This window comes from Pelophylax lessonae, assembly GCF_965119305.1.
Source record: "Pelophylax lessonae genome assembly, chromosome: 11".
NCBI lineage: Eukaryota > Metazoa > Chordata > Amphibia > Anura > Ranidae > Pelophylax > Pelophylax lessonae.
This window is the reverse complement of record NC_138778.1, coordinates 148,239,642-148,265,711: the sequence shown is the minus strand read 5'-3', so window position 1 is coordinate 148,265,711 and position 26,070 is coordinate 148,239,642. Positions and strand designations below refer to the sequence as shown.

The 26,070-nt window shown below is 42.2% G+C and overlaps 1 protein-coding gene across 2 annotated transcripts in view; it reads right to left on the bottom strand.

Annotated features, from left to right (window-relative positions):
* The window catches only part of LOC309566633 (E3 ubiquitin-protein ligase TRIM21-like), a 44,624-nt gene extending 19,181 nt beyond the window's left edge, over positions 1–25,443 (bottom strand). The window contains exons 1-2 of one of the 2 annotated variants that reach the window (XM_082271862.1): positions 25,404–25,443; positions 14,300–15,638 (exon numbers count right to left, since the gene is read on the bottom strand). In XM_082271862.1, the coding sequence (XP_082127988.1) occupies positions 14,610–15,638; positions 25,404–25,442 (1,068 nt within the window). In that variant the 5' untranslated portion in view covers position 25,443 and the 3' untranslated portion in view covers positions 14,300–14,609. Of the gene's footprint in view, positions 1–14,299; positions 15,639–25,403 lie in introns of those variants that run through there. The other variant, XM_082271863.1, reaches the window with a different exon arrangement.
* Positions 25,444–26,070: the final 627 nt, after the last annotated feature.

The following is a 26,070-nucleotide window of genomic DNA, read 5'->3' as shown; positions in this document are numbered from 1 at the left end:
GGTGGGGGACAAACTGAGAATCTGCAGAGAGTCAGGGTGGGTAGCAGACTGAGAATCTGCAGAGAGCCAGGGTGGGCAGCAAACTGAGAATCTGCAGAGAGCCAGGGTAGGGGACAAACTGAGAATCTGCAGAGAGCCAGGGTGGGTAGCAAACTGAGAATCTGCAGAGAGCCAGGGTAGGGGACAAACTGAGAATCTGCAGAGAGCCAGGGTGGGTAGCAAACTGAGAATCTGCAGAGAGCCAGGGTGGGGGACAAACTGAGAATCTGCAGAGAGCTAGGGTGGGGGACAAACTGAGAATCTGCAGAGAGTCAGGGTGAGTAGCAAACTGAGAATCTGCAGAGAGCCAGGGTGGGCAGCAAACTGAGAATCTGCAGAGAGCCAGGGTGGATATCAAACTGAGAATCTGCAGAGAGCCAGGGTGGGTGACAAACTGAGAATTTGCAGAAAAGCAGGGTGGGTAGCAAAAGAAGAATTTGCAGAGAGCCAGGGTGGGTAGCAAAAGAAGAATTTGCAGAGAGCCAGGGTGAGTAGCAAACTGAGAATCTGCAGAGAGTCAGGGTGGGCAGCAAACTGAGAATCTGCAGAGAGCCAGGGTGGATATCAAACTGAGAATCTGCAGAGAGCCAGGGTGGGTGACAAACTGAGAATTTGCAGAAAAGCAGGGTGGGTAGCAAAAGAAGAATTTGCAGAGAGCCAGGGTGGGTAGCAAAAGAAGAATTTGCAGAGAGCCAGGGTGAGTAGCAAACTGAGAATCTGCAGAGAGTCAGGGTGGGCAGCAAACTGAGAATCTGCAGAGAGCCAAGGTGGGTAGCAAACTGAGAATCTGCAGAGAGCCAGGGTGGATATCAAACTGAGAATCTGCAGAGAGCCAGGGTGGGTGACAAACTGAGAATTTGCAGAAAAGCAGGGTGGGTAGCAAAAGAAGAATTTGCAGAGAGCCAGGGTGGGTAGCAAACTGAGAATCTGCAGAGAGCCAGGGTGGGTAGCAAACCGAGAATCTGCAGAGAGCCAGGGTGGGTAACAAACTGAGAATCTGCAGAGAGCCAGGGTGGGCAGCAAACTGAGAATCTGCAGAGAGTCAGGGTGGGCAGCAAACTGAGAATCTGCAGAGAGCCAGGGTGGATATCAAACTGAGAATCTGCAGAGAGCCAGGGTGGGTGACAAACTGAGAATTTGCAGAAAAGCAGGGTGGGTAGCAAAAGAAGAATTTGCAGAGAGCCAGGGTGAGTAGCAAACTGAGAATCTGCAGAGAGCCAGGGTGGGTAGCAAACCGAGAATCTGCAGAGAGCCAGGGTGGGGGACAAACTGAGAATCTGCAGAGAGCCAGGGTGGGCAGCAAACTGAGAATCTGCAGAGAGTCAGGGTGGGCAGCAAACTGAGAATCTGCAGAGAGCCAAGGTGGGTAGCAAACTGAGAATCTGCAGAGAGCCAGGGTGGGTAGCAAACTGAGAATCTGCAAAGGGTCAGACGGGAGGATCAGGGGAGTTGGTCAGCGGGTCCAGCAGATCCATGCCTTCCCTAGTAAAATCACCTCCCCCACTACACTAAAAAATGTAACCCTTTGATCGCCCCTGATGTTAACCCCTTCCCAGCCAGTGTCATTAGTACAGTGACAGTACATATTATTTAGCACTGATCATTTTATTAGTGTCACTGGTCCCCAAAAAAGTGTCAATAGTGTCAGTCAGATGTCCGATTTGTCCGCCGCAATATCGAAGTCCCACGATAAGTCGCTGATCCCTAGTAAAAAAATAAATAAATAGAAACATCCCATAGTTTGTAAAAGCTATAACTTTTGCACAAACCGAACAATATACACTTATTAGGATTTCTTTTAACCAAAAATTTGTAGCAGAATACATATTGGCCTAAATTGATGAAGAAATTAGATTTTTTACATAGAAAGTAAAAAAATATATATATATTTTTTTAAAATTTATCAGTCATTTCTTGTTTCTAGTACAAAAAATAAAAACACAGTTTTGATCAAATACCACCAAAATAAATCTCTATTTGTGGGAACAAAAGTATATACATTTTATTTGGCTACTGCGTTGCACGACTGCGCAATTGTCAGTTAATGTAACGCAGTGCCGTATCACAAAAAGTGGCCTTGTCAGGAACGGAGGTAAACCTTCCGGAGGTCAAGTGGTTAAAAAATGAGCAAAACTGAAAAAAAAAACACAACTTTATTTTATTTGTAACTAGCTCTGCAATGCTTTATACCGGAAACATCCTTTTAAAGTCATTATACTGTAAATGGGACAAAATTATAGAAAAGAAAAAAAACACAAACAATTTTTTTTTTGGGTCAAAGTAGAAAAAAGCGTGCTTTTAAAAGTTTATCTATCTATAGTATAGATATGCATACACTGTATATGTGGGTATGTATTGCACTTACACACATTGGTCATGGTTTCTCTTTAAATCTGCCACTAGGCTAAGGCCTGTGGGCCACATCCAGCCCACTACAAGGTTTTATTTGCCCTGCAGCTAGGGTCAGTGCGAATAATAATAATAATAATATTAATAATGTGCACTGATTAAGGATTAAAGTGAGCAGAGGCTGTCTATACTTTCTGCTTCTGATCTAACGGGGGGCTCTGATGAGGACCCTGATGGAAATGGGGACTCTGATGGAGATACGCATGGAAGAAGAGACTCAGATGGGGGCCCTGATGGAAGGGGAGATTTGGATGGGGACCATGATGTAATGGGGACACTAAATTAAAGCAGGACTGTGATAGGGACCCTGATGTAAGGAAGACTCTAATAGGGACCCTGATGTAAGGGGAGACTTTGATAGGGACCCTGATGTAAGGGAAAACTCTAATAGGGACCCTGATGTAAGGGGAGACTTTGATAGGGACCCTGATGTAAGGGAAGACTCTAATAGGGACCCTGATGTAAGGGGAGACTTTGATAGGGACCCTGATGTAAGGGAAGACTCTAATAGGGACCCTGATGTAAGGGGAGACTTTGATAGGGACCCTGATGTAAGGGAAAACTCTAATAGGGACCCTGATGTAAGGGGAGACTTTGATAGGGACCCTGATGTAAGGGGAGACTTTGATAGGGACCCTGATGTAAGGGAAGACTCTAATAGGGACCCTGATGTAAGGGGAGACTTTGATAGGGACCCTGATATAAGGGAAGACTCGAATAGGGACCCTAATGTAAGGGGAGACTTTGATAGGGACCCTGATATAAGGGAAGACTCTAATAGGGACCTTGATGTAAGGGGAGACTTTGATAGGGACCCTGATGTAAGGGAAGACTCTAATAGGGACCTTGATGTAAGGGGTGACTTTGATAGGGACCCTGATGTAAGGGAAGACTCTAATAGGGACCCTGATGTAAGGGGAGACTTTGATAGGGACCCTGATGTAAGGGAAGACTCTAATAGGGACCCTGATGTAAGGGGAGACTTTGATAGGGACCCCGATGTAAGGGGAGACTTTGATAGGGACCCTGATGTAAGGGAAGACTCTAATAGGGACCCTGATGTAAGGGGAGACTCTAATAGGGACCTTGATGTAAGGGGAGACTTTGATAGGGACCCTGATGTAAGGGAAGACTCTAATAGGGACCTTGATGTAAGGGGTGACTTTGATAGGGACCCTGATGTAAGGGAAGACTCTAATAGGGACCCTGATGTAAGGGCAGACTTTGATAGGGACCCTGATGTAAGGGAAGACTCTAATAGGGACCCTGATGTAAGGGGAGACTTTGATAGGGACCCCGATGTAAGGGGAGACTTTGATAGGGACCCTGATATAAGGGAAGACTCTAATAGGGACCTTGATGTAAGGGGAGACTTTGATAGGGACCCTGATGTAAGGGAAGACTCTAATAGGGACCTTGATGTAAGGGGTGACTTTGATAGGGACCCTGATGTAAGGGAAGACTCTAATAGGGACCCTGATGTAAGGGGAGACTTTGATAGGGACCCTGATGTAAGGGAAGACTCTAATAGGGACCTTGATGTAAGGGGTGACTTTGATAGGGACCCTGATGTAAGGGAAGACTCTAATAGGGACCCTGATGTAAGGGGAGACTTTGATAGGGACCCTGATGTAAGGGAAGACTCTAATAGGGACCCTGATGTAAGGGGAGACTTTGATAGGGACCCTGATATAAGGGAAGACTCGAATAGGGACCCTAATGTAAGGGGAGACTTTGATAGGGACCCTGATATAAGGGAAGACTCTAATAGGGACCTTGATGTAAGGGGAGACTTTGATAGGGACCCTGATGTAAGGGAAGACTCTAATAGGGACCTTGATGTAAGGGGTGACTTTGATAGGGACCCTGATGTAAGGGAAGACTCTAATAGGGACCCTGATGTAAGGGGAGACTTTGATAGGGACCCTGATGTAAGGGAAGACTCTAATAGGGACCCTGATGTAAGGGGAGACTTTGATAGGGACCCCGATGTAAGGGGAGACTTTGATAGGGACCCTGATGTAAGGGAAGACTCTAATAGGGACCCTGATGTAAGGGGAGACTCTAATAGGGACCTTGATGTAAGGGGAGACTTTGATAGGGACCCTGATGTAAGGGAAGACTCTAATAGGGACCTTGATGTAAGGGGTGACTTTGATAGGGACCCTGATGTAAGGGAAGACTCTAATAGGGACCCTGATGTAAGGGCAGACTTTGATAGGGACCCTGATGTAAGGGAAGACTCTAATAGGGACCCTGATGTAAGGGGAGACTTTGATAGGGACCCCGATGTAAGGGGAGACTTTGATAGGGACCCTGATATAAGGGAAGACTCTAATAGGGACCTTGATGTAAGGGGAGACTTTGATAGGGACCCTGATGTAAGGGAAGACTCTAATAGGGACCTTGATGTAAGGGGTGACTTTGATAGGGACCCTGATGTAAGGGAAGACTCTAATAGGGACCCTGATGTAAGGGGAGACTTTGATAGGGACCCTGATGTAAGGGAAGACTCTAATAGGGACCTTGATGTAAGGGGTGACTTTGATAGGGACCCTGATGTAAGGGAAGACTCTAATAGGGACCCTGATGTAAGGGGAGACTTTGATAGGGACCCTGATGTAAGGGAAGACTCTAATAGGGACCCTGATGTAAGGGGAGACTTTGATAGGGACCCAGATGGAGATTTGTTTTGGCCAGCAATAATTTTTTAAAAGAACATTGCGACCCTCATACTGAAAAGTTTGTAGACCCCTGCACTAGAGGATTTCCGAGATGGGCCTTACAAACTGAGCTTCTACAATGTGTAATCATTACTATACAGAAAAATATTTTATTGCTTTTATGTATGTTTACAAAACAAATACATTCATAATTTGTCTACTAATTTTGTTGATATTATTATATTTATATTATTTAATTTTCTTGTAAATGACATTGGATACATAAGCAGCACATATAAAAAGGCACCATTGTTTCTTGTTGAGAATCTGAAGAAGTCGTCCTTTACATAAAATATATTACATTTTTAAACTTTATTTCTGTTAAACAAACTAAACATATGAAAAACAAGGAGGACATTGTGTATTAGAAAAGTATGGACACCTAAAATGTAAGGTATTTGGCATTATGAGATACATATTTTCTAATACCATTAAAAATAGATAAAACATATTATAAATATGTAAACAAATAAAATAATTAAATGAAAAAAAAAAAAAACAATTCAAAATTTTGATCAATGAAATTATCCTGATGTAAAAAAATGGTAAAGAATGGATGTCGGTTGTGCTGATGTGTATTGATATGTTTAGTACATATGGGGCTTACATTTTAGTAACCCATTTAATTATAACTATTTTGAAGTTTTTTAGTAGCTCATACATTTTGGCATTTTTACTAAATATTTATTAAGTAGTTTATTTAATTTCTATATATTATTTTTTAAATTTACCATATGGTAAATTTGGTATGATTTAAATCTACCATTTGGCTACAGGAAGATAGCCACCTATGTATTTACATGTATATGATGTGTTCTGTTTCTGAGTATTATCATGTTCCGCTTCCTGTTAAATGTATGCTATCTGCTTTTCTGTATTGGGCCGTTTGGCTAAAGGAATACAACTGCCATCTTGTCTACAAGAAAATGGCACAGCCTGTTCTAGTTCCTGTTGTAGCACCAGCTGTTACCATGCAGCTGGCTATTTTAGTGGGGAGGTGTGTGAAGTTGGCAATAGGTGTGTCCCCTAAAGATGTGCATGCATACGAAACGCGTTGGGCGGGTCCTACGTGCTAACCTCACACCACTGCTTCCAGTTTCCAGGACAGCGGCCATCTTAGTAAGTCTGGTCGTGTCTCTATATGTTTTTATGCTGCTCCATGCTGCTGATGTTTTAATTGAATCCTTACTTTATTATTTTATGTGGCTCATTTGAGTAAGCTTTGTTTTTCACAGTTTTCTCTTGGATTGAAGTGTCCTTCCATGATATTATATGCTGATATTTATTACCTACCTGGTGAGTGCATGAAAGGTGTGGGATAAGCAACACTTTCTGCATTTCTTGCAAGGCTGACAGTTACAAGCATGACTCCCATAGGCAGAGGCATGATGGGACTTGTAGTTACACAACAGCTGGAGTGCTGACAGTTTGAGACCCCTGGCATACAGGGTGGAAGAGGACTTTTTTATCTTTTGCACAGTGGATGGTCTCTTTTCGGCTCACTGCGTTTACACAATTTGGACGTTTCTAAACGGACTCTTTACTTGATTATAATATCCAGTACACTTTAATATTTTATTTTATTTTTTTGCAAATTCTTTATTTATGTAAATAAAGTATCCAACATACCATTTTAGTCCTTTTCACACGATCGGACCAAAAAACTGTGTTTCAAGCAGACCCGACCGGGCCCCTTATTGACTTCTATGGGGAGGTGGATGGACATGTGTCCACTGACACCCGCCTGGCATCCGATCCTACAAGATACGCTGAAATCAGATGGATTGCAATACGTTCGCCATCCATCCAGCGGGTTGTTTTGGATGGGATCAGATAAAAAGGGGCAGGCTGTCCATTTTCATCCGATCTCCCTATAGAAGAGAGCGGGACTTTGACAGGTCCGTCTCTGCACAGTGATTGGAGACGGACCTGTCTTCCGCCAGCTTAGCGGGGATCAATTGAGCGATCCCCGCTGAGCAAGCCGAGTCCATCCAAATTCATCCTCCCCGTGTAAAAGGGGCCTTAGGTTTAATATTTAAATTCTGCGCCTGTTGATTTGCTTATATCAAACTAATGAAAATATCTAAGTATCTAATTTTGTCTTGATATTAGCCTCTTTTAATAAGCTATGCTGCAGCACTCAAGCTTTCCGTAAAAATGGATTGAATTTTGATCCATCTATTGTTGTTGCTGCTCAACAGGAGTTAATCTAATGGTCAACTTCTGTCGAATGGGACTGTTGGAAAACTTTTCTCCATCAGCGACTTACAGTCAATCTGCTGCAGTTGCTGATTAGTGTATTCTAACAGCGGTGGAGTCCTACTGTCAGAATACAATGGCATAGCAGGGAGATCCTTGCATTCACTTTGCATGTGTAGATGGTGAGATCTGTGCTTTTTTTTTTTTTTTATCAGCTCACTGCCTAATCGAAAAAAAAAAAAAAAAAAAAAACATCTATGGCCATCCTAAGAGTAAACATAGGAATAAGCCATCACTGTGTTGGTGCTGATCCTGAATTGTCCAATCACAGACTGTGAGTGCTAGACCCCTACCGAAGAAGCCAAACGGAGCCCACGCTCCAGGCGTAACGCGTATAGGGAGGCGGAGCCTGCGTGCCTGACGCCGATCGCTCGGGTGCTACTCTCTAACACTGAATGCCATAACAGCAGGCACGGCTGAGTGCCCAACAAATGTGAGTTACCCCTTTATGCTCAATAAAAGCTCATTATTTACATTCAGAGAGCACTAGATCTTTGCTTCATCTTTATTTTATGTCCTGGCGACCCCCGGAGGTGAAGGCTGGAGAGGTTACCTGTGATAGTCTGTTTATCCCCTGATATGCTCATGCTGGCCCGTTTGGGTCTGGTATCAAGGTGAGAGGCCAATCTTACTGGTGGAGGGAGTTCACACACTGGTGGTTCCTGCTTGATTCACAAGGGATTGAGGCTGTCCTGTCATCACCTGGATATACTAATCATTACTTTGGAGCACTTTATATGAACATTTATGTTTCATCAGAGCACATATGATGGACACTATATTTTGTTGATAACACTTGTTGATTCATTAATCACTTATTATTTTTGTGCACTGCTAGCAGTTAACTAGCTGTATTTTTTTTTAACTGCAGCAGAGAAAAGGTAAGCCACTGGCCTGGCTGTATGGTCTGGTATATCATGACAACTGGTAATATAAATCCTTTTGCAGGTAAGACCTCTTGGACATGAACATCTGAGCCCGTGCAACATAAATTCCAGATTACAGTTTCCCATAGACATTAATGGCTGCGCGTGAGTGTAGAGTAGGGGCGTATGCAAAAAATGATTTTCTACGTTGTGCATACACCCATACATTATAATCCTGTCTACATGAGCACCAGTGTATATCCCAGTACAGCTGCACAGAGCCATTCAGGTTTATGGGCAGTTTATGGGCAGTTGTACCTGTAGCCCAGCACCTTGACTTTCTGGGTAAGAGAAAATAAGTTGGGTCAGCTGTCTGTGCACAAAAGGCTAATTATATATACAGCTTATATATATATATATATATATATATATACATATATATATATATATACATATACACACAGTGAGGGGAAAAAGTATTTGATCCCCTGCTGATTTCGTAAGTTTGCCCACTGATAAAGAAATGATCAATCTATAATTTTAATAGTAGGTTTATTTTAACAGTGAGAGCCCATTCAGACTGGCACGACACGACTTTTGGGGATGACCTGTGAAGTCGCGTGCGCCGCTGTGCACCGCGACTTCGGTGCGACTTGCAGAGACTTCACATAATGGAAGTCTCTGCAAGTCACCTCCATGTCGCCCCAAAGTAGTACAGGACCCTTTTTCTAAGTTGGAGCGACTTGTGTCGCTCCTTTTAGAACGGGTCCTGTACTAATCAATGGACCGCGACCGAGCGCGACTTGTCAGGCTGACAAGTCACCTGACAAGTCGCGCTAATGTGAATGGGCTCTAAGAGACAGAATAACAACAAAAATATCCAAAAAAACACATTTCAAAAAAGTTATAAATTGATTTGCATTTTAATGAGTGAAATAAATATTTGATCCCCTATCAATCAGCAAGATTTCTGGCTCCCAGGTTTCTTCTTTACAGGTAACGAGCTGAGATTAGGAGCACTCCCTTAAAGGGAGTGCTCCGAGTCCATATCTCAGCTTGTTACCTGTATAAAAGACACCTGTCCACTGAAGAAATCAATCAATCAGATTCTCCACCATGGCCAAGACCAAAGAGCTGCCCAAGGATGTCAGGGACAAGATTGTAGACCTACACAAGGCTGGAATGAGCTACAAAACCATCACCAAGCAGCTTGGTGAGAGGGTGACAACAGTTGGTGCTATTATTCGCAAATGGAAGAAACGAAAAATAACTGTTAATCTCCCTCGGTCTGGGGCTCCATGCAAGATCTCACCTCGTAGAGTTTCAATGATTATGAGAACAGTGAGGAATCCGCCTAGAACTACATGGGAGAATCTTGTCAATGATCTCAAGGCAGCTGGTACCATTGTCACCAAGAAAACAATTGGTAACACAGTACACTGTGAAGTACTGAAATCCTGCAGCGCTCGCAAGGTCCACCTGCTCAAGAAAGCATATGTACAGGCCCGTCTGAAGTTTGCTAATAAATATCTGAATGATTCAGAGTTGAACTGGGTGAAATTGTATTGGTCAGATGAGACCAAAATCGAGCTCTTTGGCATTACCTCAACTCGCCGTGTTCAGAGAAATGTGACCCCAAGAACACCATCCCCACTGTCAAACATGGAATAGGAAACATTATGATTTGCGGGTGTTTTTCTGCTAAAGGGACGACTTCACCGCATCAAAGGGACGATGGACGGGGCAATGTACCATCAAAACATGGATGAGAACCTCCATCCCTCAACCTGGGCATTGAGAATGGGTCGTGGAGGAGTATTCTAGCATGATAATGACACAAAACACACAACCAAGGCAACAAAAACGTGGCATTAGGGTCCTGGAGTGGCCTAGCCAATCTCCAGACGTTGATCATACAGGAAATATGTGGAGGGAGCTGAAGGTTCGAGTTACCAAACGTCAGCCTCAAAATAATAATGACTTGGAGAGGATCTGCAAAGAGGAGTGGGACAAAATCCCTTCTGAGATGTGTGCAAAGCTGGTGGCCAACTACCAGAAACGTCCGACCTCAGTGATTGCCAACAAGGGTTTTGCCACCAAGTGCTAAGTCATGTTTTGCAAAGGGGTAAAATACTTATTTCACTCATTAAAATGCAAATCAGTTTATAACTTTTTTGAAATGTGTTTTTCTGGATATTCTTGTTGTTATTCTTCTGTATATCATTTCTTTGTCAGTGGGCAAACATACAAACTCAACAGGGGATCTAAAGCCTCCCCCCCCCATTGTATCTATATATATATATATATATATATATATATATATATATGTATATATATATATATATATATTTATATATATACACTGAACAAAATTATAAACGCAACACTTGCTTTTGCCCCCATTTTTCATGAGCTGAACTGAAAGATCTAAGACTTTTGTCACACAAAAGACCTATTTCTCTCATATATTGAAGAAAAAATGTGCAGCGCTATAGTTGGTATATGAAGGACTGGGAATACAACAGGTAAGGGGAATCCTGAAACAATCTCAGCCTTGTGTGGGTGCAATGCCTCATATGTGAAAACGAGCTGAAAATAAAATTGAGAATATAATACTCACTCCAGCTTATGCCAACAAGTGAAAAATATGTGCATAAATGGGAAATATACATATATCTTGTTAAGATAAAAATAAGACTGAAGATAAACATATATAGTGTGTTAACAGATAAAAATTAGTACACTAGTCCCAAAAGGGGCAAATAAACCAAAAAAACATGTGCAAAATGTTGGTTTATATAAAGAATTGTCCAAAGTCACTCATGATAAAACTCTGCAGAGAAAGTGCTCAATAGATTCCAAAGTCTTCACTTTACTCTATGGAGATCACCCAATCATGTATAAACCACCACCAGTGATAGAGGGGGGCTTACCAGATGTAGTGGACTCAAATAGGCATATGCCTAATGGGCCAATAAAGCATAAATAGCCAAGGGTGACCGCCTCAACTTTTTCAATTAAGGTGCAGACAACCAGTGGTGACCGTCTCTACTCTTTCAGTATGTATACGTGCAGATGGAGTCAAGATAAATGGACATTCGATGGGAAGAAGCAGAATCCTCCCTGGGCCATCTCCATAGAAACTCAAAGAAAAAAAGGAACTCCGCATAGTGTAAAAATTTGTCTCCCTTCTAACGGGGCGCTGTGCTACTTCCACGTGCCGTCACTGTCGCCAGGAGAGAAGGTCAGGTAATCCAAAGGGTTAATAAAAAGAAATACAAAAAAAATCAAACCACTAGCTCTGCTTGCAGGCTGTCAAGCAAACTACCTCACATTGTATAAATATATTTACCAGTCAGTCAATCTAGAATCCTAAAACTATTGAGCTCATCTCCGGATGAGTGCAATGGGATAAACCTTTTTGATTGTGTTAAAAATTGGGGATTTGTCAATGTAAGCTTAGTTTAATGCTACCTTGTAATCAATGCTGAATATATATATATATATATATATATATATATATACACTGATCAAAATTATAAACACAATACTTTTGTTTTTGCCCTCATTTTTCATGAGCTGAACTCAAAGATCTAAGATTTTTTCTATGTACACAAAAGGCCGATTTCTCTCCAATATTGTTCACAAATCTGTGTTAGTGTCATGTCTGGCGAGTATGCTGGCAATGCAAGAACTGGGATGTTTTCACCTTCCAGGAATTGTGTACAGATCCTTGCAACATGGGGCCATGCATTATCATGTTGCAACATGAGGTGATGGTCTTGGATGAATGGCACAACAATGGGCCTCAGGATCTTGCCACAGTATCTCTGTGCATTTAATATGCCATCAATAAAATGCACCTGTGTTCGTTGTCCATAACATACGCCTGCCCATACCATACCAACACCGCCACCATGGGCCACTCGATACGCAACATTGACATCAGCAAACCGCTCACCCACACAACGCCATACACGCTGTCTGCCATCTGCCCCGTACAGTGAAAAATGGGATTCACCTGTGAAGAGAACACCTCTCCAAAGTGTCAGATGGCATCAAATGTGAGCATTTGCCCACTCAAGTCGGGTACCATGACGAACTGCAGTCAGGTGGAGACCCAGATGGGGACGACGAGCATGCAGATGAGCTTCCCTGAGACAGTTTCTGACAGTTTGTGCAGAAATTATTTGGTTCTGCAAACCAATTGTTGCAGCAGCTGTCTGGGCGGCTGGTCTCAGACGATCTTGGAGGTGAAGATGCTGGATGTGGAGGTCCTGGGCTGGTGTGGTTACACGTGGTCTGCGGTTGTGAGGCTGGTTGGATGTACTGCCAAATTCACTGAAGCACCTTTGAAGACTGCTTATGGTAGAGAAATAAACATTCACATTACGGGTAACAGCTCTGGTGGACATTCCTGCAGTCAGCATGCCAATTGCACGCTCCCTCAAAACTTGCGACATCTGCAGCATTGTGCTGTGTGATAAAACTGCACATTTTAGAGTGGCCTTTTATTGTGGGCAGCCTAAGGCACACCTGTGCAATAATCATGCTGTCTAATCAGCATCTTGATATGCCACACCTGTGAGGTGGATGGATTATCTCGGCAAAGGAGAAGTGCTCACTAAAGCCCCTTTCACACAGGCTTTCCGATCTGGTCTGCCTGTCACTTTTTTCAGGCAGACCTGATCGGATCCTCCATGCATCCCTATGGGTCAGAGGATGTCAGCGGTGACATGTCCGCTGGCACCCACTGCTATGTAATCCAATGTGGTCCATGAAATCCAGAAGGATGGAAACCCTATTTTCCATCTGTCTGGAGGATTGGATCAGATAGGATTGGATGAAAATGGACAGGCGGTTCATTATTATCCGATCTCCCATAGCGGGGAGCGGTGATCTGACAGCTCTGTCTCTGCAAAGTAAGCGAAAACGGAGCTGTCATCCACCTGCTCAGCGGGGATCCGCAGGTCGATCCTTGCTGAGCAAAACAGAGTCCGACGGGCAGAAACCCCACGTGAAAGTACCCTAACACAGATTTAGACAGATTTGTGAACAATATTTGAGAGAAATAGGCCTTTTGTGTACATAGAAAAAGTCTTAGATCTTTGAGTTCAGCTCAAGAAAAACAGGGGCAAAACAAAAGTGTTGGGAACGACCGATTATCGACAAAGCCGATATATCAAGGGCCGATATGCACTTTCCCCGATATATCGGAATCGGCCACCAAGGTGACTGATATTGCCGATATTTCGGGAAAGTGCTGTACCGGAGTGATGCCTGCAGCTATCTTGTTCTGGCGTCCATAGCTAACGGTCGGCTGTCTTGTAATGACAACAACTGAGAAGCCGCTCGGCTGTCATTACAAGGAGCGTGAGGAGATGTCCCCCCCCTCCCCGCCGCCTTCTGCAGCTCACCTGGGTCTCCGGTCTCACCGGGAGACCCGGGCAACCAGCCTGCACGGCCGCCGAAGGCCCGATCAAAGCCACATGCGGCTCTGATCGGGTCTCCATGCAAAAACCCAGAAGTGATGTCATGACATCACTTCCGGGTACTCAACGCCAGATAAAAAAAAATGACAGCATTCAAAACAGTCAAACTTGGTGTTTTGAATGCTTTTAAGTGCACAGATCCCTCCACAAGAGTACCTGTAAAGTAAAAAAAAAAAAGACATTTTTTTTTTTAAATGTACAAAAATATCGGCCAATATCGGCCGATACGGATATGCATTGACCAAAATATCGGTATCGGCAACGAAAAACCGATATCGGTCGATCACTAATATATATATATATATATATATATATATATATATATATATATATATATATATATATACAGTATAGATATATATATATATATATATATATATATATATATACTGTATATATATATTTTGCATAATTGTATTTTAATATATAATTTAGTATTTTTTTCCCCAAGAGTTTAGCATTAATTACAAGATAGCATTAAACTAAGCTAACATTAAAAAAAAAACAATTTTTAACACAATCAAAAGGGTTTATCCCTTTGCACTCATCCGGAGATGAGCTCAATAAATACTTTTTGAATTCTAGATTGACTGACTGGTAAATATATTTATACAATGTGAGGTCATTTGCTCTACAGAAAAAATCAGTAAAAGGGTTAAAACCTTTCTTGAAATAAATTTACTATAAATAGTGTAAATATTAATTATGTTATCCAGCAACTGATTGTTTTCAGATTTTAAAGTGCTTTAAAGTGATAGCCCTTCACCGCTTTTGCACAATTCATTGAGCACCTTTACGTGTGCTTAGGTGACTGTTTTTCTTTAAGGGAACAAAGTTAATGGGCACCAGTCTTCTTCACTCATGGGCATTCCAGGGCAAAAAAAAGGAAACATTCTCTGTCCAGAACGGACAGAGACCTGAAAAATAAGTCCTGTGGTGTCCGCATCATAAAAAGTCAGGTGATTTTTAAATAAGTCCAAGCAAACGCCAATCCTCATGGGAAATGTTTCCAGTTTCAGGATCACAAAAAATTCCCCAATCCCATAAAATGCATTGTCTTGCTTACGCAAAACCCAATAGCCATTTGCTGAATTTATATCCCATGTTCCTTTGCGCTCTACTGACTCCTGCACAACACCAATGATCCAACTGCTCTTGCTGCCCACGTCTACTTCCCAATAGTGGCGGCCTGATTTAAATCCAGGCTTTCCCAAGATATATAAACCTGGCTCAAAACAGTCCTTCTTTAGTTCCTTTATCTCAAGAACAGGCTCAAATCTCACTTGTTTAAGATCTGGAGATACACTGAGGCTTGGATGAGCACTTTCTGGATCAAATTCTATCTCTTCTGGTATGGGTTTCACTATATGAGTCATTTCCTTGGATAGTCGAAGATACACAGGAGGCTCACAGCCATCTAGTCCCTCCGTAAATGACAGTGACAATTTCTTTAACCAAGCACCATGGTTGCTGACTTGTTCCTTTGTTGTTTTCTTTTTTAGTGACTCCATACACTCCACCAAGTTCAGAAGATTCTCCTCTAGCTCATGTTGTGCTTCATTTTCTACTCTCCTACTGTGGGCCAATTTCATCTCTTCCTCGTCTTCCAGCAACTGGTGACAATTCTGGTAAAATGTGTTGAGATTCAGCATGTGTAGCGTGGAATTCTCTCTTATGGTGCTCATTTTACTCTGAATATCACTGAGCAGCTCGCAGGAGAGAACTTGCAGATGTGAAAGAGACTGTTTGACTTCTTGTAGTGAAACTACTGGTGACTCCGCTGGTGAAGACGTATTGTGATTTTTATTGGTTGGCACAGATTTGCTGATTTGGTCTTTGAATTCGCTGGTCTGTATAGAGAAGGATATACATTACCCTGTTAGGATCCAACTAGAGTACAGAATCTTGACAAAGATATATTTTTTTTTTTTTTTAGCATGGCAAAGTTTTATTTTTCTATTCTCTTTATTAAACTCAAAATAAAAGTATTCACAGAACTTCGATTGCAGTCAAAGTATTTAACAATGGTTTGTGGTCTTTTCTTACCAGCATTGCACATAGACATGCATATTTGTATCTCATCTTGGAGATCCAATTGACATTAGACACAGACATTAGAGAAGGAGTGGATGAAATCAGAGTTTTTGTCAAGGTTTCATTTGGACATTCCATATCACAGTGCCAATAAAAATACCAGACCATACCTGGTACTATGCGTGTGAGGCTAGACATATAGGATAGTTGCCAATATGTGTCAAAAAAGAAATTCTGATTCAATAAATGGTTGGGAGGAGTCCTACTGTCAGAATACAATGGCACAGCGGGGAGGATTGCTCCAATAACCTCACTTGTGTGGATGGGAGAACCAGTTTAAGAATCATCTAGGATACTTGGGGCCTAGTTTCATTTAACCGCCTGCCAACCATGCTATAGCCGAATAATGGCTACAGCGTGGTCATCCAGTTCTGGGAGGGCGTCAATAGATGTCCTCCCTGGACCTCGCCCCCTAAGACACACATCGGGCATGCTCTGTGACTGATGTGTGTTTAACCTTCTTAGCGGTATTCCCGAGTGTGGCTCGGGGTTACATTTCAGAGCCAAAAGCGGTAACCCCGAGCCACACTCGGGGTACCGCCAGAAGCATCGCTGGATCCTGAAAGCGGGGTTACTTACCTTGTCACCGAGATCCAGGCGGTGTCTAGCGGCAGAACTTCCTCCCGATCTTCTCCGTGCCCCGGCTTCCGTCTCCTGCGACGTGACGTTCGCAGGGGGGTGGAACCGGCGGCAAATTCAAATGTAAAACACACCAAACACACTGATACAATGCAAAATAAAAAAAAAATCACATTAGTTTGCCCCCCAGTGCCCTTTCCTGCAGTTTTACTGTACTTTTTATGTGTATATATATATATATATATATATATATATATATATACATACATACATACATACATATACATACACACATGTATACATACATATATATATATATATATATATATATATATACATATATGTATATATATATATATATATATATACACACACAGTATATATATATATATATACATACATAAATACTTTTTTATAGTTTTTTATTATATTATAATTTATGATTTTGTGTTTCAAACTTTATCATACCCGAGATGTTATAAAGAAGAACGCACATTAAAAAAAATCATATGTAAATAGTTGGTTTGGGCGGCTCGTTCTTAAGAATTACATGCAAAATAATGGTACCGCTTTCAGCACCTAAAATCCGAAAGAATCATACCGCCAGGGAGGTTAATACACAGCTGATCAAAGCTGATCAATCACAGCGGCCCTTTACCTTATGATCAGCTGTGTCCAATCACAGCTGATCACAGGTATACAGACTTGCCGGTTATTGGCGTGCCTTTCCTCCCATGCTGTGTCTGTTAAAGGAAAGGAGAGCCGTTAACTGGCAAGGCTGTCGGGACATTGTTCACACCGATAATCAAGGCACTGATCATCAGTGCAGCCACATGAGTGCCCATCAATGCAGTCTATCAGTGCTGCCTATCAGTACCCATCAGTGCCGCCTATCAGTGCTGCCCATTAGTGCAGCCTCATCAGTGCCCATCAATGCAGCCTCATCGGTGCACATCAGTGAAGAAGAAAAATTACTTATTTGTAAAATGTTATAACAGAAACGAAGAAAAAGATTTTTGCAATGTTTTTGTTTAGCAAAAAATAAAAAACCCAGCAGTGAATAAATGCCACTAAAAGAAAGCTCTAGTTGTGTGAAAACAATGCTAAAAACGCCATGTGGGTACAGTGTTACATGACCGCGCAATTGTCATTCAAAGTGTGACAGCGCTAAAAATTGGCCTGGGCAGGAAGGGGGTGAAAGTGCCCAGTACTGAAGTGGTAAAACATTTTTCTCAATACAAGGTGTTTGTAATTGGAGAAGGTGGAGATCATGGCATCACCACCCTGCCCTTCTGCCTCATCCAATCAGAGAACGCCTTGCATTCACTGAGAAAAATGCAAGGTGTATTATGAATTGAACCGGTGTTGAGTGAATGACCTCCTGTGTTCACTATGCAGCAGGGCAGCCGTTTGTCACAAGACCCAGAAAACAGTAGTGCCTAGCACAGGGATTGTCCACTTCCACAAGGATTAGACAGATGAACTTTCACTGATCCAAGCTAGACCAATGTAACTGCAAATATAACCCCGGTATTTTTTTATACAGTGGGCGATCCTCTTTCACATAAAAGTGGTCCCAGTGGCGGATTTGCCATGTGATCACTTTTATGGGCAGCAGGAGAGGTGCCCCCCCGACCTAGTCATTTTCCCATGGAAATGATCTAATCCTGTGGAGTGATGGGCAGGAAGTCGAGTGAGGGCAGGATGGCCCCCACTCAACTCTATGCCCTTGGAGGACCAGAGCAATGTCAAACGCCACTTCCACCTAAGGGCTTTATAAAGAGCCCATTTTTTTTTCTTTTTTAGGCAAATGAAAATACTTTTTTTTTTCTTTTTGTTTTTAAGTATGATTGTCTTTTTGACCCCAGATCTCTCCATAAAGAGGCCCTGTCCTGTTTATTTCTATTACAAGGGATGTTTGCAATCCTTGTAATAGGAATAAATGTGATCAAAAAAAATTTTTTTAAGGGGCAGTGTAAAAAAAAAAAAATTTGAAGCGCCTTGTCCCTCTGAGCTCATGCACAGATGCGAACACATACGCAAGTAGCACCCAAATATGTAAACGGTGTTCAAACCGCACATGTGAGGTATCGCCCCAATCACTAGAGCAAGAGCAACAATTCTAGTACAAGACCTCCTCTGTAACTCTAAACTGGTAACCTGTAACATTTTTTAAAGTGTCTCCCATGGAGATTTTTAATTATCGTAGTTTGTCGCCATTCCACGAGTGCGTAATTTTAAAGCATGACAAGTTCGGTATCAATTTAGGCGGTGTAACATCATCTTTCACATTCTACAAAAAAATTGGGCTAACTTTACGGTTTTCTTATTTTTTTATTAAAAAAGTGAATTTTTTCCATAAAAAAAAGTGTTTGTTAGACCGCTGCCCCAATACGGTGTGACATATAGTATTGCAACGATCTCCATTTTATTCTCCAGGGTCCCTGCTGAAAAATATATATATAATGTTTATTATACTATTATTATTATAATACTGATTTTAACTTGTAAACAACAAGTGTCAGAAAAAGGCCTGGTCCTTAAGTGGTTAAAATGCGTTTTTTATACGTTCTTCATGCATTTTGCCTTTTTTTTAAATATCTTCAATAAACTGTGTATAGCTGGTTGATAAGCCACCTCCTTAACACCGGATGACTCATCAGTTGTCAGTGGGGTTCCCCGCTGACAGCTGAATGTTAAAAAAAAACATTGCCGGCAATAAAAAAAATCCTCAAAAAAATGAGTTTAATTAAGAAAAATTGTATTTTTGCCACAAAAATTGCATTTGTAAGACTGCTGCACAAATACGGTGTGACATAAAATATTGAAACAATCTCCACAGGGTCTCTGTTAAAAAAAAATATATATATATACAATGTTTGGGGGTTCTAAGTAATTTTCTAGCATAAAATACTGATTTTATCTTGCAAACAACAAATGTCAGGAATAGGCCTGGTCCTTAAAGCGGAGTTCCACCCAAAAGTGGAACTTCCGCTTTAGGGAGTCCTGACCCCCCGACATGCCACATTTGGCATGTCATTTTTTTTGGGGGGGGGGGGGAGCGGGTACCTAGTTTTGACAGGTACCCGCTCCCACTTCCGCTCGGAGCGCCGCGGCGCCCTGAGCGGAAGTTCTCCTCTCCCCCTCCCTCCCTGCAATCTTCTGGGACACGTCAGAGGTCCCAGAAGATTGCCGGCCAATCACGGCGCGCAGCGCGACTCGCGCATGCGCAGTGGGTACCCGGTTGTGAAGCCGCAAACTGTAACAGCCGGGTGCCCACAGCAGTGATGCCGGCGCCGAGGGAGAGGATCGAGGCTTCCGGCGGCCGCATCGCTGGACCGTTGGACAGGTGAGTAAATGGCTGGAACTCCGCTTTAAGTGGTTAAATAGACTTCAGGCAGGCAACAAACATTAAAACCCAAATCCAACAAACACTTTTAGATATTATGGGCAACAGTTTTGTTCTGTTTTGACCCTTGAACATTCTAATCACCTCCTTACTGTCACTTTTTCTAGACACCGTGATAGTCATGCAAATGTGGATTTAACCGCTTCCATACCTGGCCAATCCCGGCATTCCTCCCCTACATGTAAGAATCATAATTTTTTTTTGCTGGAAAATTACTCAGAACCCCCAAACATTTTATATATATATATATATATATATATATATATATATATATATATATATATATATATATATATTTTTTTTTTAGCAGAGACCCTAGGGAATAAAATGGTGGTCATTACAATTTGTTATGTCACACAGTATTTGTGCAGCAATTTTTCAAACGAATAATAAAAAAAAAAGTAAACTTAGCCCAGTTTTTTTGTATAATGTGAAAGATGATGTTACGCTGACTAAATAGATACCTAACATGTCACGCTTTAAAATTGCGTACGCTTGTGGAATGGCGACAAACTATGGTACCTAAAAATCTCCATAGGCGAGGCTTTTAAAGTTTTTTACAGGTTACCAGTTTAGGGTACAGAGGAGGTCTAGCACTAGAATTTTTGCTCTCGCTCCAACGTTCCCAGTGATACCTCAAATGTGTGGGTTGAACATGGTTTACATATGCGGACGCAACCTACGTATGCGTTCGCTTCTGCGTGCGAGCTCGAAGGTACAGGGGCAGTTTAATTTTTTTTAATGGTTTATTTTATTTAAAATTATTTTTTTTTTGATCACTTTTATTTCTATTACAAGGAATGTAAATATCCCTTGTAATAGGAATAGGGCATGACAGGTCCTCTTTATGGAGAGACCTGGGGTCTGCCGCTATGACTGTTTTTACTGTGCAGGGAATCGCTGGCAGAAAACAAAGATATCTGAATGATACCTGCATCTGCACCCATCATTTCTCCACTGAAAGCCCAGGACGTCATATGACGTTTAGTGGTATGGAAGTGGTTAAAAAAAAAATTTTGGCATTACATGCATGAACCCCATATAGTAATCAGAATACAACATTTTTGTGATCCTTAAAATAACAGGCATCTTTGTGAATGATCTTATGTTTACTGAACCTGGAGTTACATCTGTGGTCACAAACCTACTAAGGTCACAGTGTTTCATATTAAAACACTTGACTTGATCCTGTAATTATAGTGATGGCAGGACCTCACACTTAGTACTAATTTGGCAAACTTAAAGTGGATGTAACCGCTTTTATGAAATCTGACCTGGGCACATAAATTTGTAGTGTTTACCTATCTCTCTCCAAAGCCCTAAGTCCTGTGTCTTTCTGCTGCTCCGTTCCTCTGTCATCAGCATGATAACCTCTAACAAGTTCTCCAACACAGGAGATACAGTGAGGGAAAAAAGTATTTGATCCCCTGCTGATTTTGTACGTTTGCCTTCTGACAAATAAATGATCAGTCTATAATTTTAATGGTAGGTTTATCTTAACAGCGAGAGACAGAATGACAACAAAATAAATCCAAAAAAACACATTTTAAAAAAGTTATAAATTGATTTTCATTTTAATGAGAGAAATAAGTAGTTGATCCAATCAATCAGCAAGATTTCTGTCTCCCAGGTGTCTTCTATACAGGTAACGAGCTGTGATTAGGAGCACTCTCTTAAAGGGAGTTCTCCTAATCTCAGCTTGTTACCTGTATAGAAGACACCTATTCACAAAAGGAATCAATCAGATTCCAATCTCTCCACCATGGCCAAGATCAAAGAGCTGTCTAAGGGTGTCAGGGACAAGATTGTAGACCTACACAAGGCTGGAATGGGCTACAAGACCGTCACCAAGCAGCTTGGTGAGAGGGTGACAACAGTTGGTGCGATTATTCGCAAATGGAAGAAACACAAAATAACTGTCGATCTCCCTTGGTCTGGGGCTCCGTGCAAGATCTCACCTCGTGGAGTTTTAATGATCATGAGAACGGTGAGGGATCAGCCCAGAACTACACAGGAGAATCTTGTCAATGATCTCAAGGCAGCTGGGATCACAGACACCAAGAAAACAATTGGTAACACACTATGCCGTGAAGGACTAAAATCCTTCAGTGCCCGCAAGGTCCTACTGCTCAAGGAAGCACATGTACAGGCCCCTCTGAAGTTTGCGAATGAACATCTGAATGAATCTGAGGACAACTGGGTGAAAGTGTTGTGGTCAGATGAGACCAAAATCAAGCTCTTTGGCATTGACTTAACTCCCGTGTTTGGTGGAGAAGTAATGCTGCCTATGAAGAACCCCAAGAACACCATCCCCACTTTCAAACATGGAGGTGGAAACATTATGCTTTGGGGCTACAAGAACTACACAACTACAAGAAACGTCTGACCTCTGTGATTTTTCCCTCACTGTATAGTGAAGGCAGGACCTCACACACTTACTGGTTTTGGCAAACGTAAATGCTTACAGTACAGATGCAATTATGGTTCTGCAATAAAAAAATTTAAAACTGAAAATGTCTATGATTGAGTTGTTTTTTTTGTTTTTTTTTGCCCAAGAGAACTGGAATTGTACTTTAATATGCACCTATACAATTCATTAGCCACTAGGTATCATGAACAATTAGTTCTTATTAATCACGGAATTAGACAGGCAAAATGCCTGTGGTCACTTCTACGAAGACGGTATTCTAACATTGTCATAAATACAGGTTGCAGCACTCGGTTGTCTAAATTTGCATTCCAGTTTCTGCTATATGGACCTTATTCCAGATGAAGAGTCTTACCGTCTGTGGTTGACTTTCTGTATTGCCTCAGTTTAAGTACAGAGGCACTTTATGGGCTTTTTAACACTAGGTGCCTTAGATACAGTGAGGGGAAAAAAGTATTTGATTCCCTGCTGATTTTGTATGTTTGCCCACTGACAAAGAAATGATCAGTCTATTATTTTAATGGTAGGTTTATTTTTAACAGTGAGAGACAGAATAACAAAAAAAAAAAAAAATCCAGAAAAAAACACATTTCAAAAAAGTTATAAATTGATTTGCATTTTAATGAGTGAAAGAAGTATTTGATCCCTCTATCAATCAACAAGATTTCTGGCTCCCAGTTGTCTTCTATACAGGTAACAAGCTGAGATTAGGAACACCTTCTTAAAGGGAGTGCCCCTAATCTCAGCTTGTTACCTGTATAAAAGACACCTGTCTACAGAAGCAATCAGTCAATCAGATTCCAATCTCTCCACCATGGCCAAGACCAAAGAGCTGTCCAAGGATGTCAGGGACAAGATTGTAGACCTACACAAGGCTAGAATGGGCTACAAGACCATCGCCAAGCAGCTTGGTGAGATGGTGACAATAGTTGGTGCTATTATTCGCAAATAGAAGAAACACAAAATTAATTGTCAATCTTCCTCGATCTGGGGCTCCCTACAAGATCTCACCTCGTGGAGTTTCAATGATTATGAGAGCAGTGAGGAATCAGTCTAGAACTACATGGGAGAACCTTGTCAATGATCTCAAGGCAGCTGGGACCAAAGTAACCATGAAAACAATTGGCAACACACTACCCTGAGAAGGACTGAAATCCTGCAGCGCCCGCAAGGTCCTCCTGCTCAAGAAAGCACATGCACAGGCTTATCTGAAGTTTGCTAATGAACATCTGAATGATTCAGAGGATCACTGGGCAGTGGCGTAGCGTGGGTTGTCAGCACCCGGGGTAAGGCAAGTAATTTGCGCCCCCTAACCCGCGGGATTTTAGCACTCGAGTCTCTTCCACTAGATTAGTTAAAGAAACCCTTACCCCCTAAGCACATTTATTTTTTTGTTATGAAAATACTGATGTAATTAAAGTAAAATGCATCTAAATACAAGTTTGAATGACCAGCGTGCCCCCTTTCAATGCAGAGATACCAGCGTGCCCCATTTCAATGCAGAATGACCAGCATGCCCCCTTTCAATGCAGAATGACCAGCATGCCCCCTTTCAATGCAGAGAGACCAGCGTGCCCCCATTCAATGCAGAGAGACCAGCGTACCCTCTTTCAATGCAGAGTGACCAGCGTGTCCCCTTTCAATGCAGACAGACCAGCGGACCCGCTTCCTAATTGGCCAGGAGAAGGATCCGTGTGACAATAGGGAATTTTCATTTGCTATTGTCACACAATGGGTCCTCTGCGCCCCGGGTACACCCTTTTTTGAAGCCTATTAGAGCCGCTGTCTCTAATTAGGTAATTAAAAAAAAAAACCCACTCTGAGACAGCGCCAGGCTGCCGACTCACTCGCTGCTAAACTGACTGAGCAGTGAGGAGAGGCGGCATAGGTGGGGCTTGGCTTGCAACGCCACCCCACCCTATACCAATGGACAGGTGAGGCACAGTCCAGCCCCGCCCCGACCCGCCATTGTCAGCCATAGGGCGGACACGCTGGACATCTCCCAGCCTAAAGATGGAGGCAGCTGCAGACAGTGTGTGAACTGTGTATGTCAGAGTCAGACAGACAGAGTGACACTGCGGATGCGCCCCCCCAGATGTTGCGCCCGGTGAGGCCGGCCCCCCCTGCACCCCCCACGCTACGCCACTGTCACTGGGTGAGGTGTTGTGGTCAGATGAGACCAACATAGAGTTCTTTGGCATCAACTCGCTGTGTTTGGAGGAGGAGGAACGCTGCCTATGACCCCCAAGAACACCATCCCCACTGTCAAACAAAGAGGTAGAAACATTATGCTTTGGGGGGGGGGGGGGGTTCTGCTAAGGTGACAGGACAACTTCACTGCATCCAAGGGACGATGGAAGGGGCCATGTACCGTCAAATCTTGGGTGAGAACCTTCTTCCCTCAGCCAGGGCATTGGAAATGGGTCGTGGATGGGTATTCCAGCATGACAATGACCCAAAACACACAGCCAAGGCAGCAAAGAAGTGGCTCAAGGAAGAAACACATTAAGGTTCTGGAGTGGCCTAGCCAGTCTCCAAACCTTAATTCCATAGAAAATATGTGGAGGAAGCTGAAGGTTCGAGTTACTAAATGTCAGCTTCGAAACCTTAATGACTTGGAGATGATCTGCAAAGAGGAGTGGGACAAAATCCCTCCTGAGATGTGCGCAAACCTGGTGGCCAACTACAAGAAACGTCTGACCTCTGTGATTGCCAACAAGGGTTTAGCCACCAAGTACTAAGCTATGTTTTGTAAAGGGGTCAAATACTTATTTCACTCATTAAAATGCAAATCACTTTATAACTTTTTTAGAAATGCCTTTTTATGGATATTTTTGTTGTTATTCTGTCTCTCACTGTTAAAATAAACCTTCCAATAAAATTATAGTCTGATCATTTCTTTGTCAGTGGGCAAACATACAAAATCAGCAGGGATCAAATACTTTTTTCTCTTACTGTATGTATGAATGTGAGTTAGGGTCTTAGATTGTAAGCTCCTTGAGGGCAATACATATGTGAAGCACTGTGTACATTGACAGCGCTATATTAGGTACCTGTAATAAAATAAATACAGAAGGAATAGTAGGGGATCCTTGCAGGTGTTACCTCATTAAGCTGTGGTGGAACATTAGGCTGAGACTCCATGATAATCTTCTGATTCTTGTGTTGGCTTTGCTTCCTTTAGAATCTGCAAACAACCCACAAAATACACAATGAAGATGAAGATATGTGACATGTACATAATGGCAGTGGACTACGCCTAATTTTACTGTCAGTACTGTGGCATACCATTCATTCTCCAGCTACTATTGTAATTTACACACCCCGTCATACCGCTTCATACTGCTGAGTCATCAAGATTCCACTTTCTGTATCAGTTGGGGAATAGTGGTGTCGCCTCCTCTTCTCCAGTATGTTGAACTGAGAGTAAAGAAGCAACAACACACTGATGATGTCATCATGATGCATGCTAGGTCAGTGACGTCACAGGGGGCGGTCCCACCAGGTGACGTCGCCAGCTGGCTCTACCCCTTACTATATAAGAACTGTCAACTACTGTCTGCAGTAGGTGGTTAGCCTTCATTGATGGCCATTTTTTTTTTCATTTCTTTTTTTTTGGGGTCCGGTGTTGGTGGTGGACAGTGGATCTAAATCGGGGGAACATTATTATTTATTTCTCTTCATTTTTTTTAATAAAGGAATTGTCAAAAACCTGTCTACTGTTTTTATTTATTTTTGACACTTTTTTTGGTGAATGGGTAGGGGTACAATG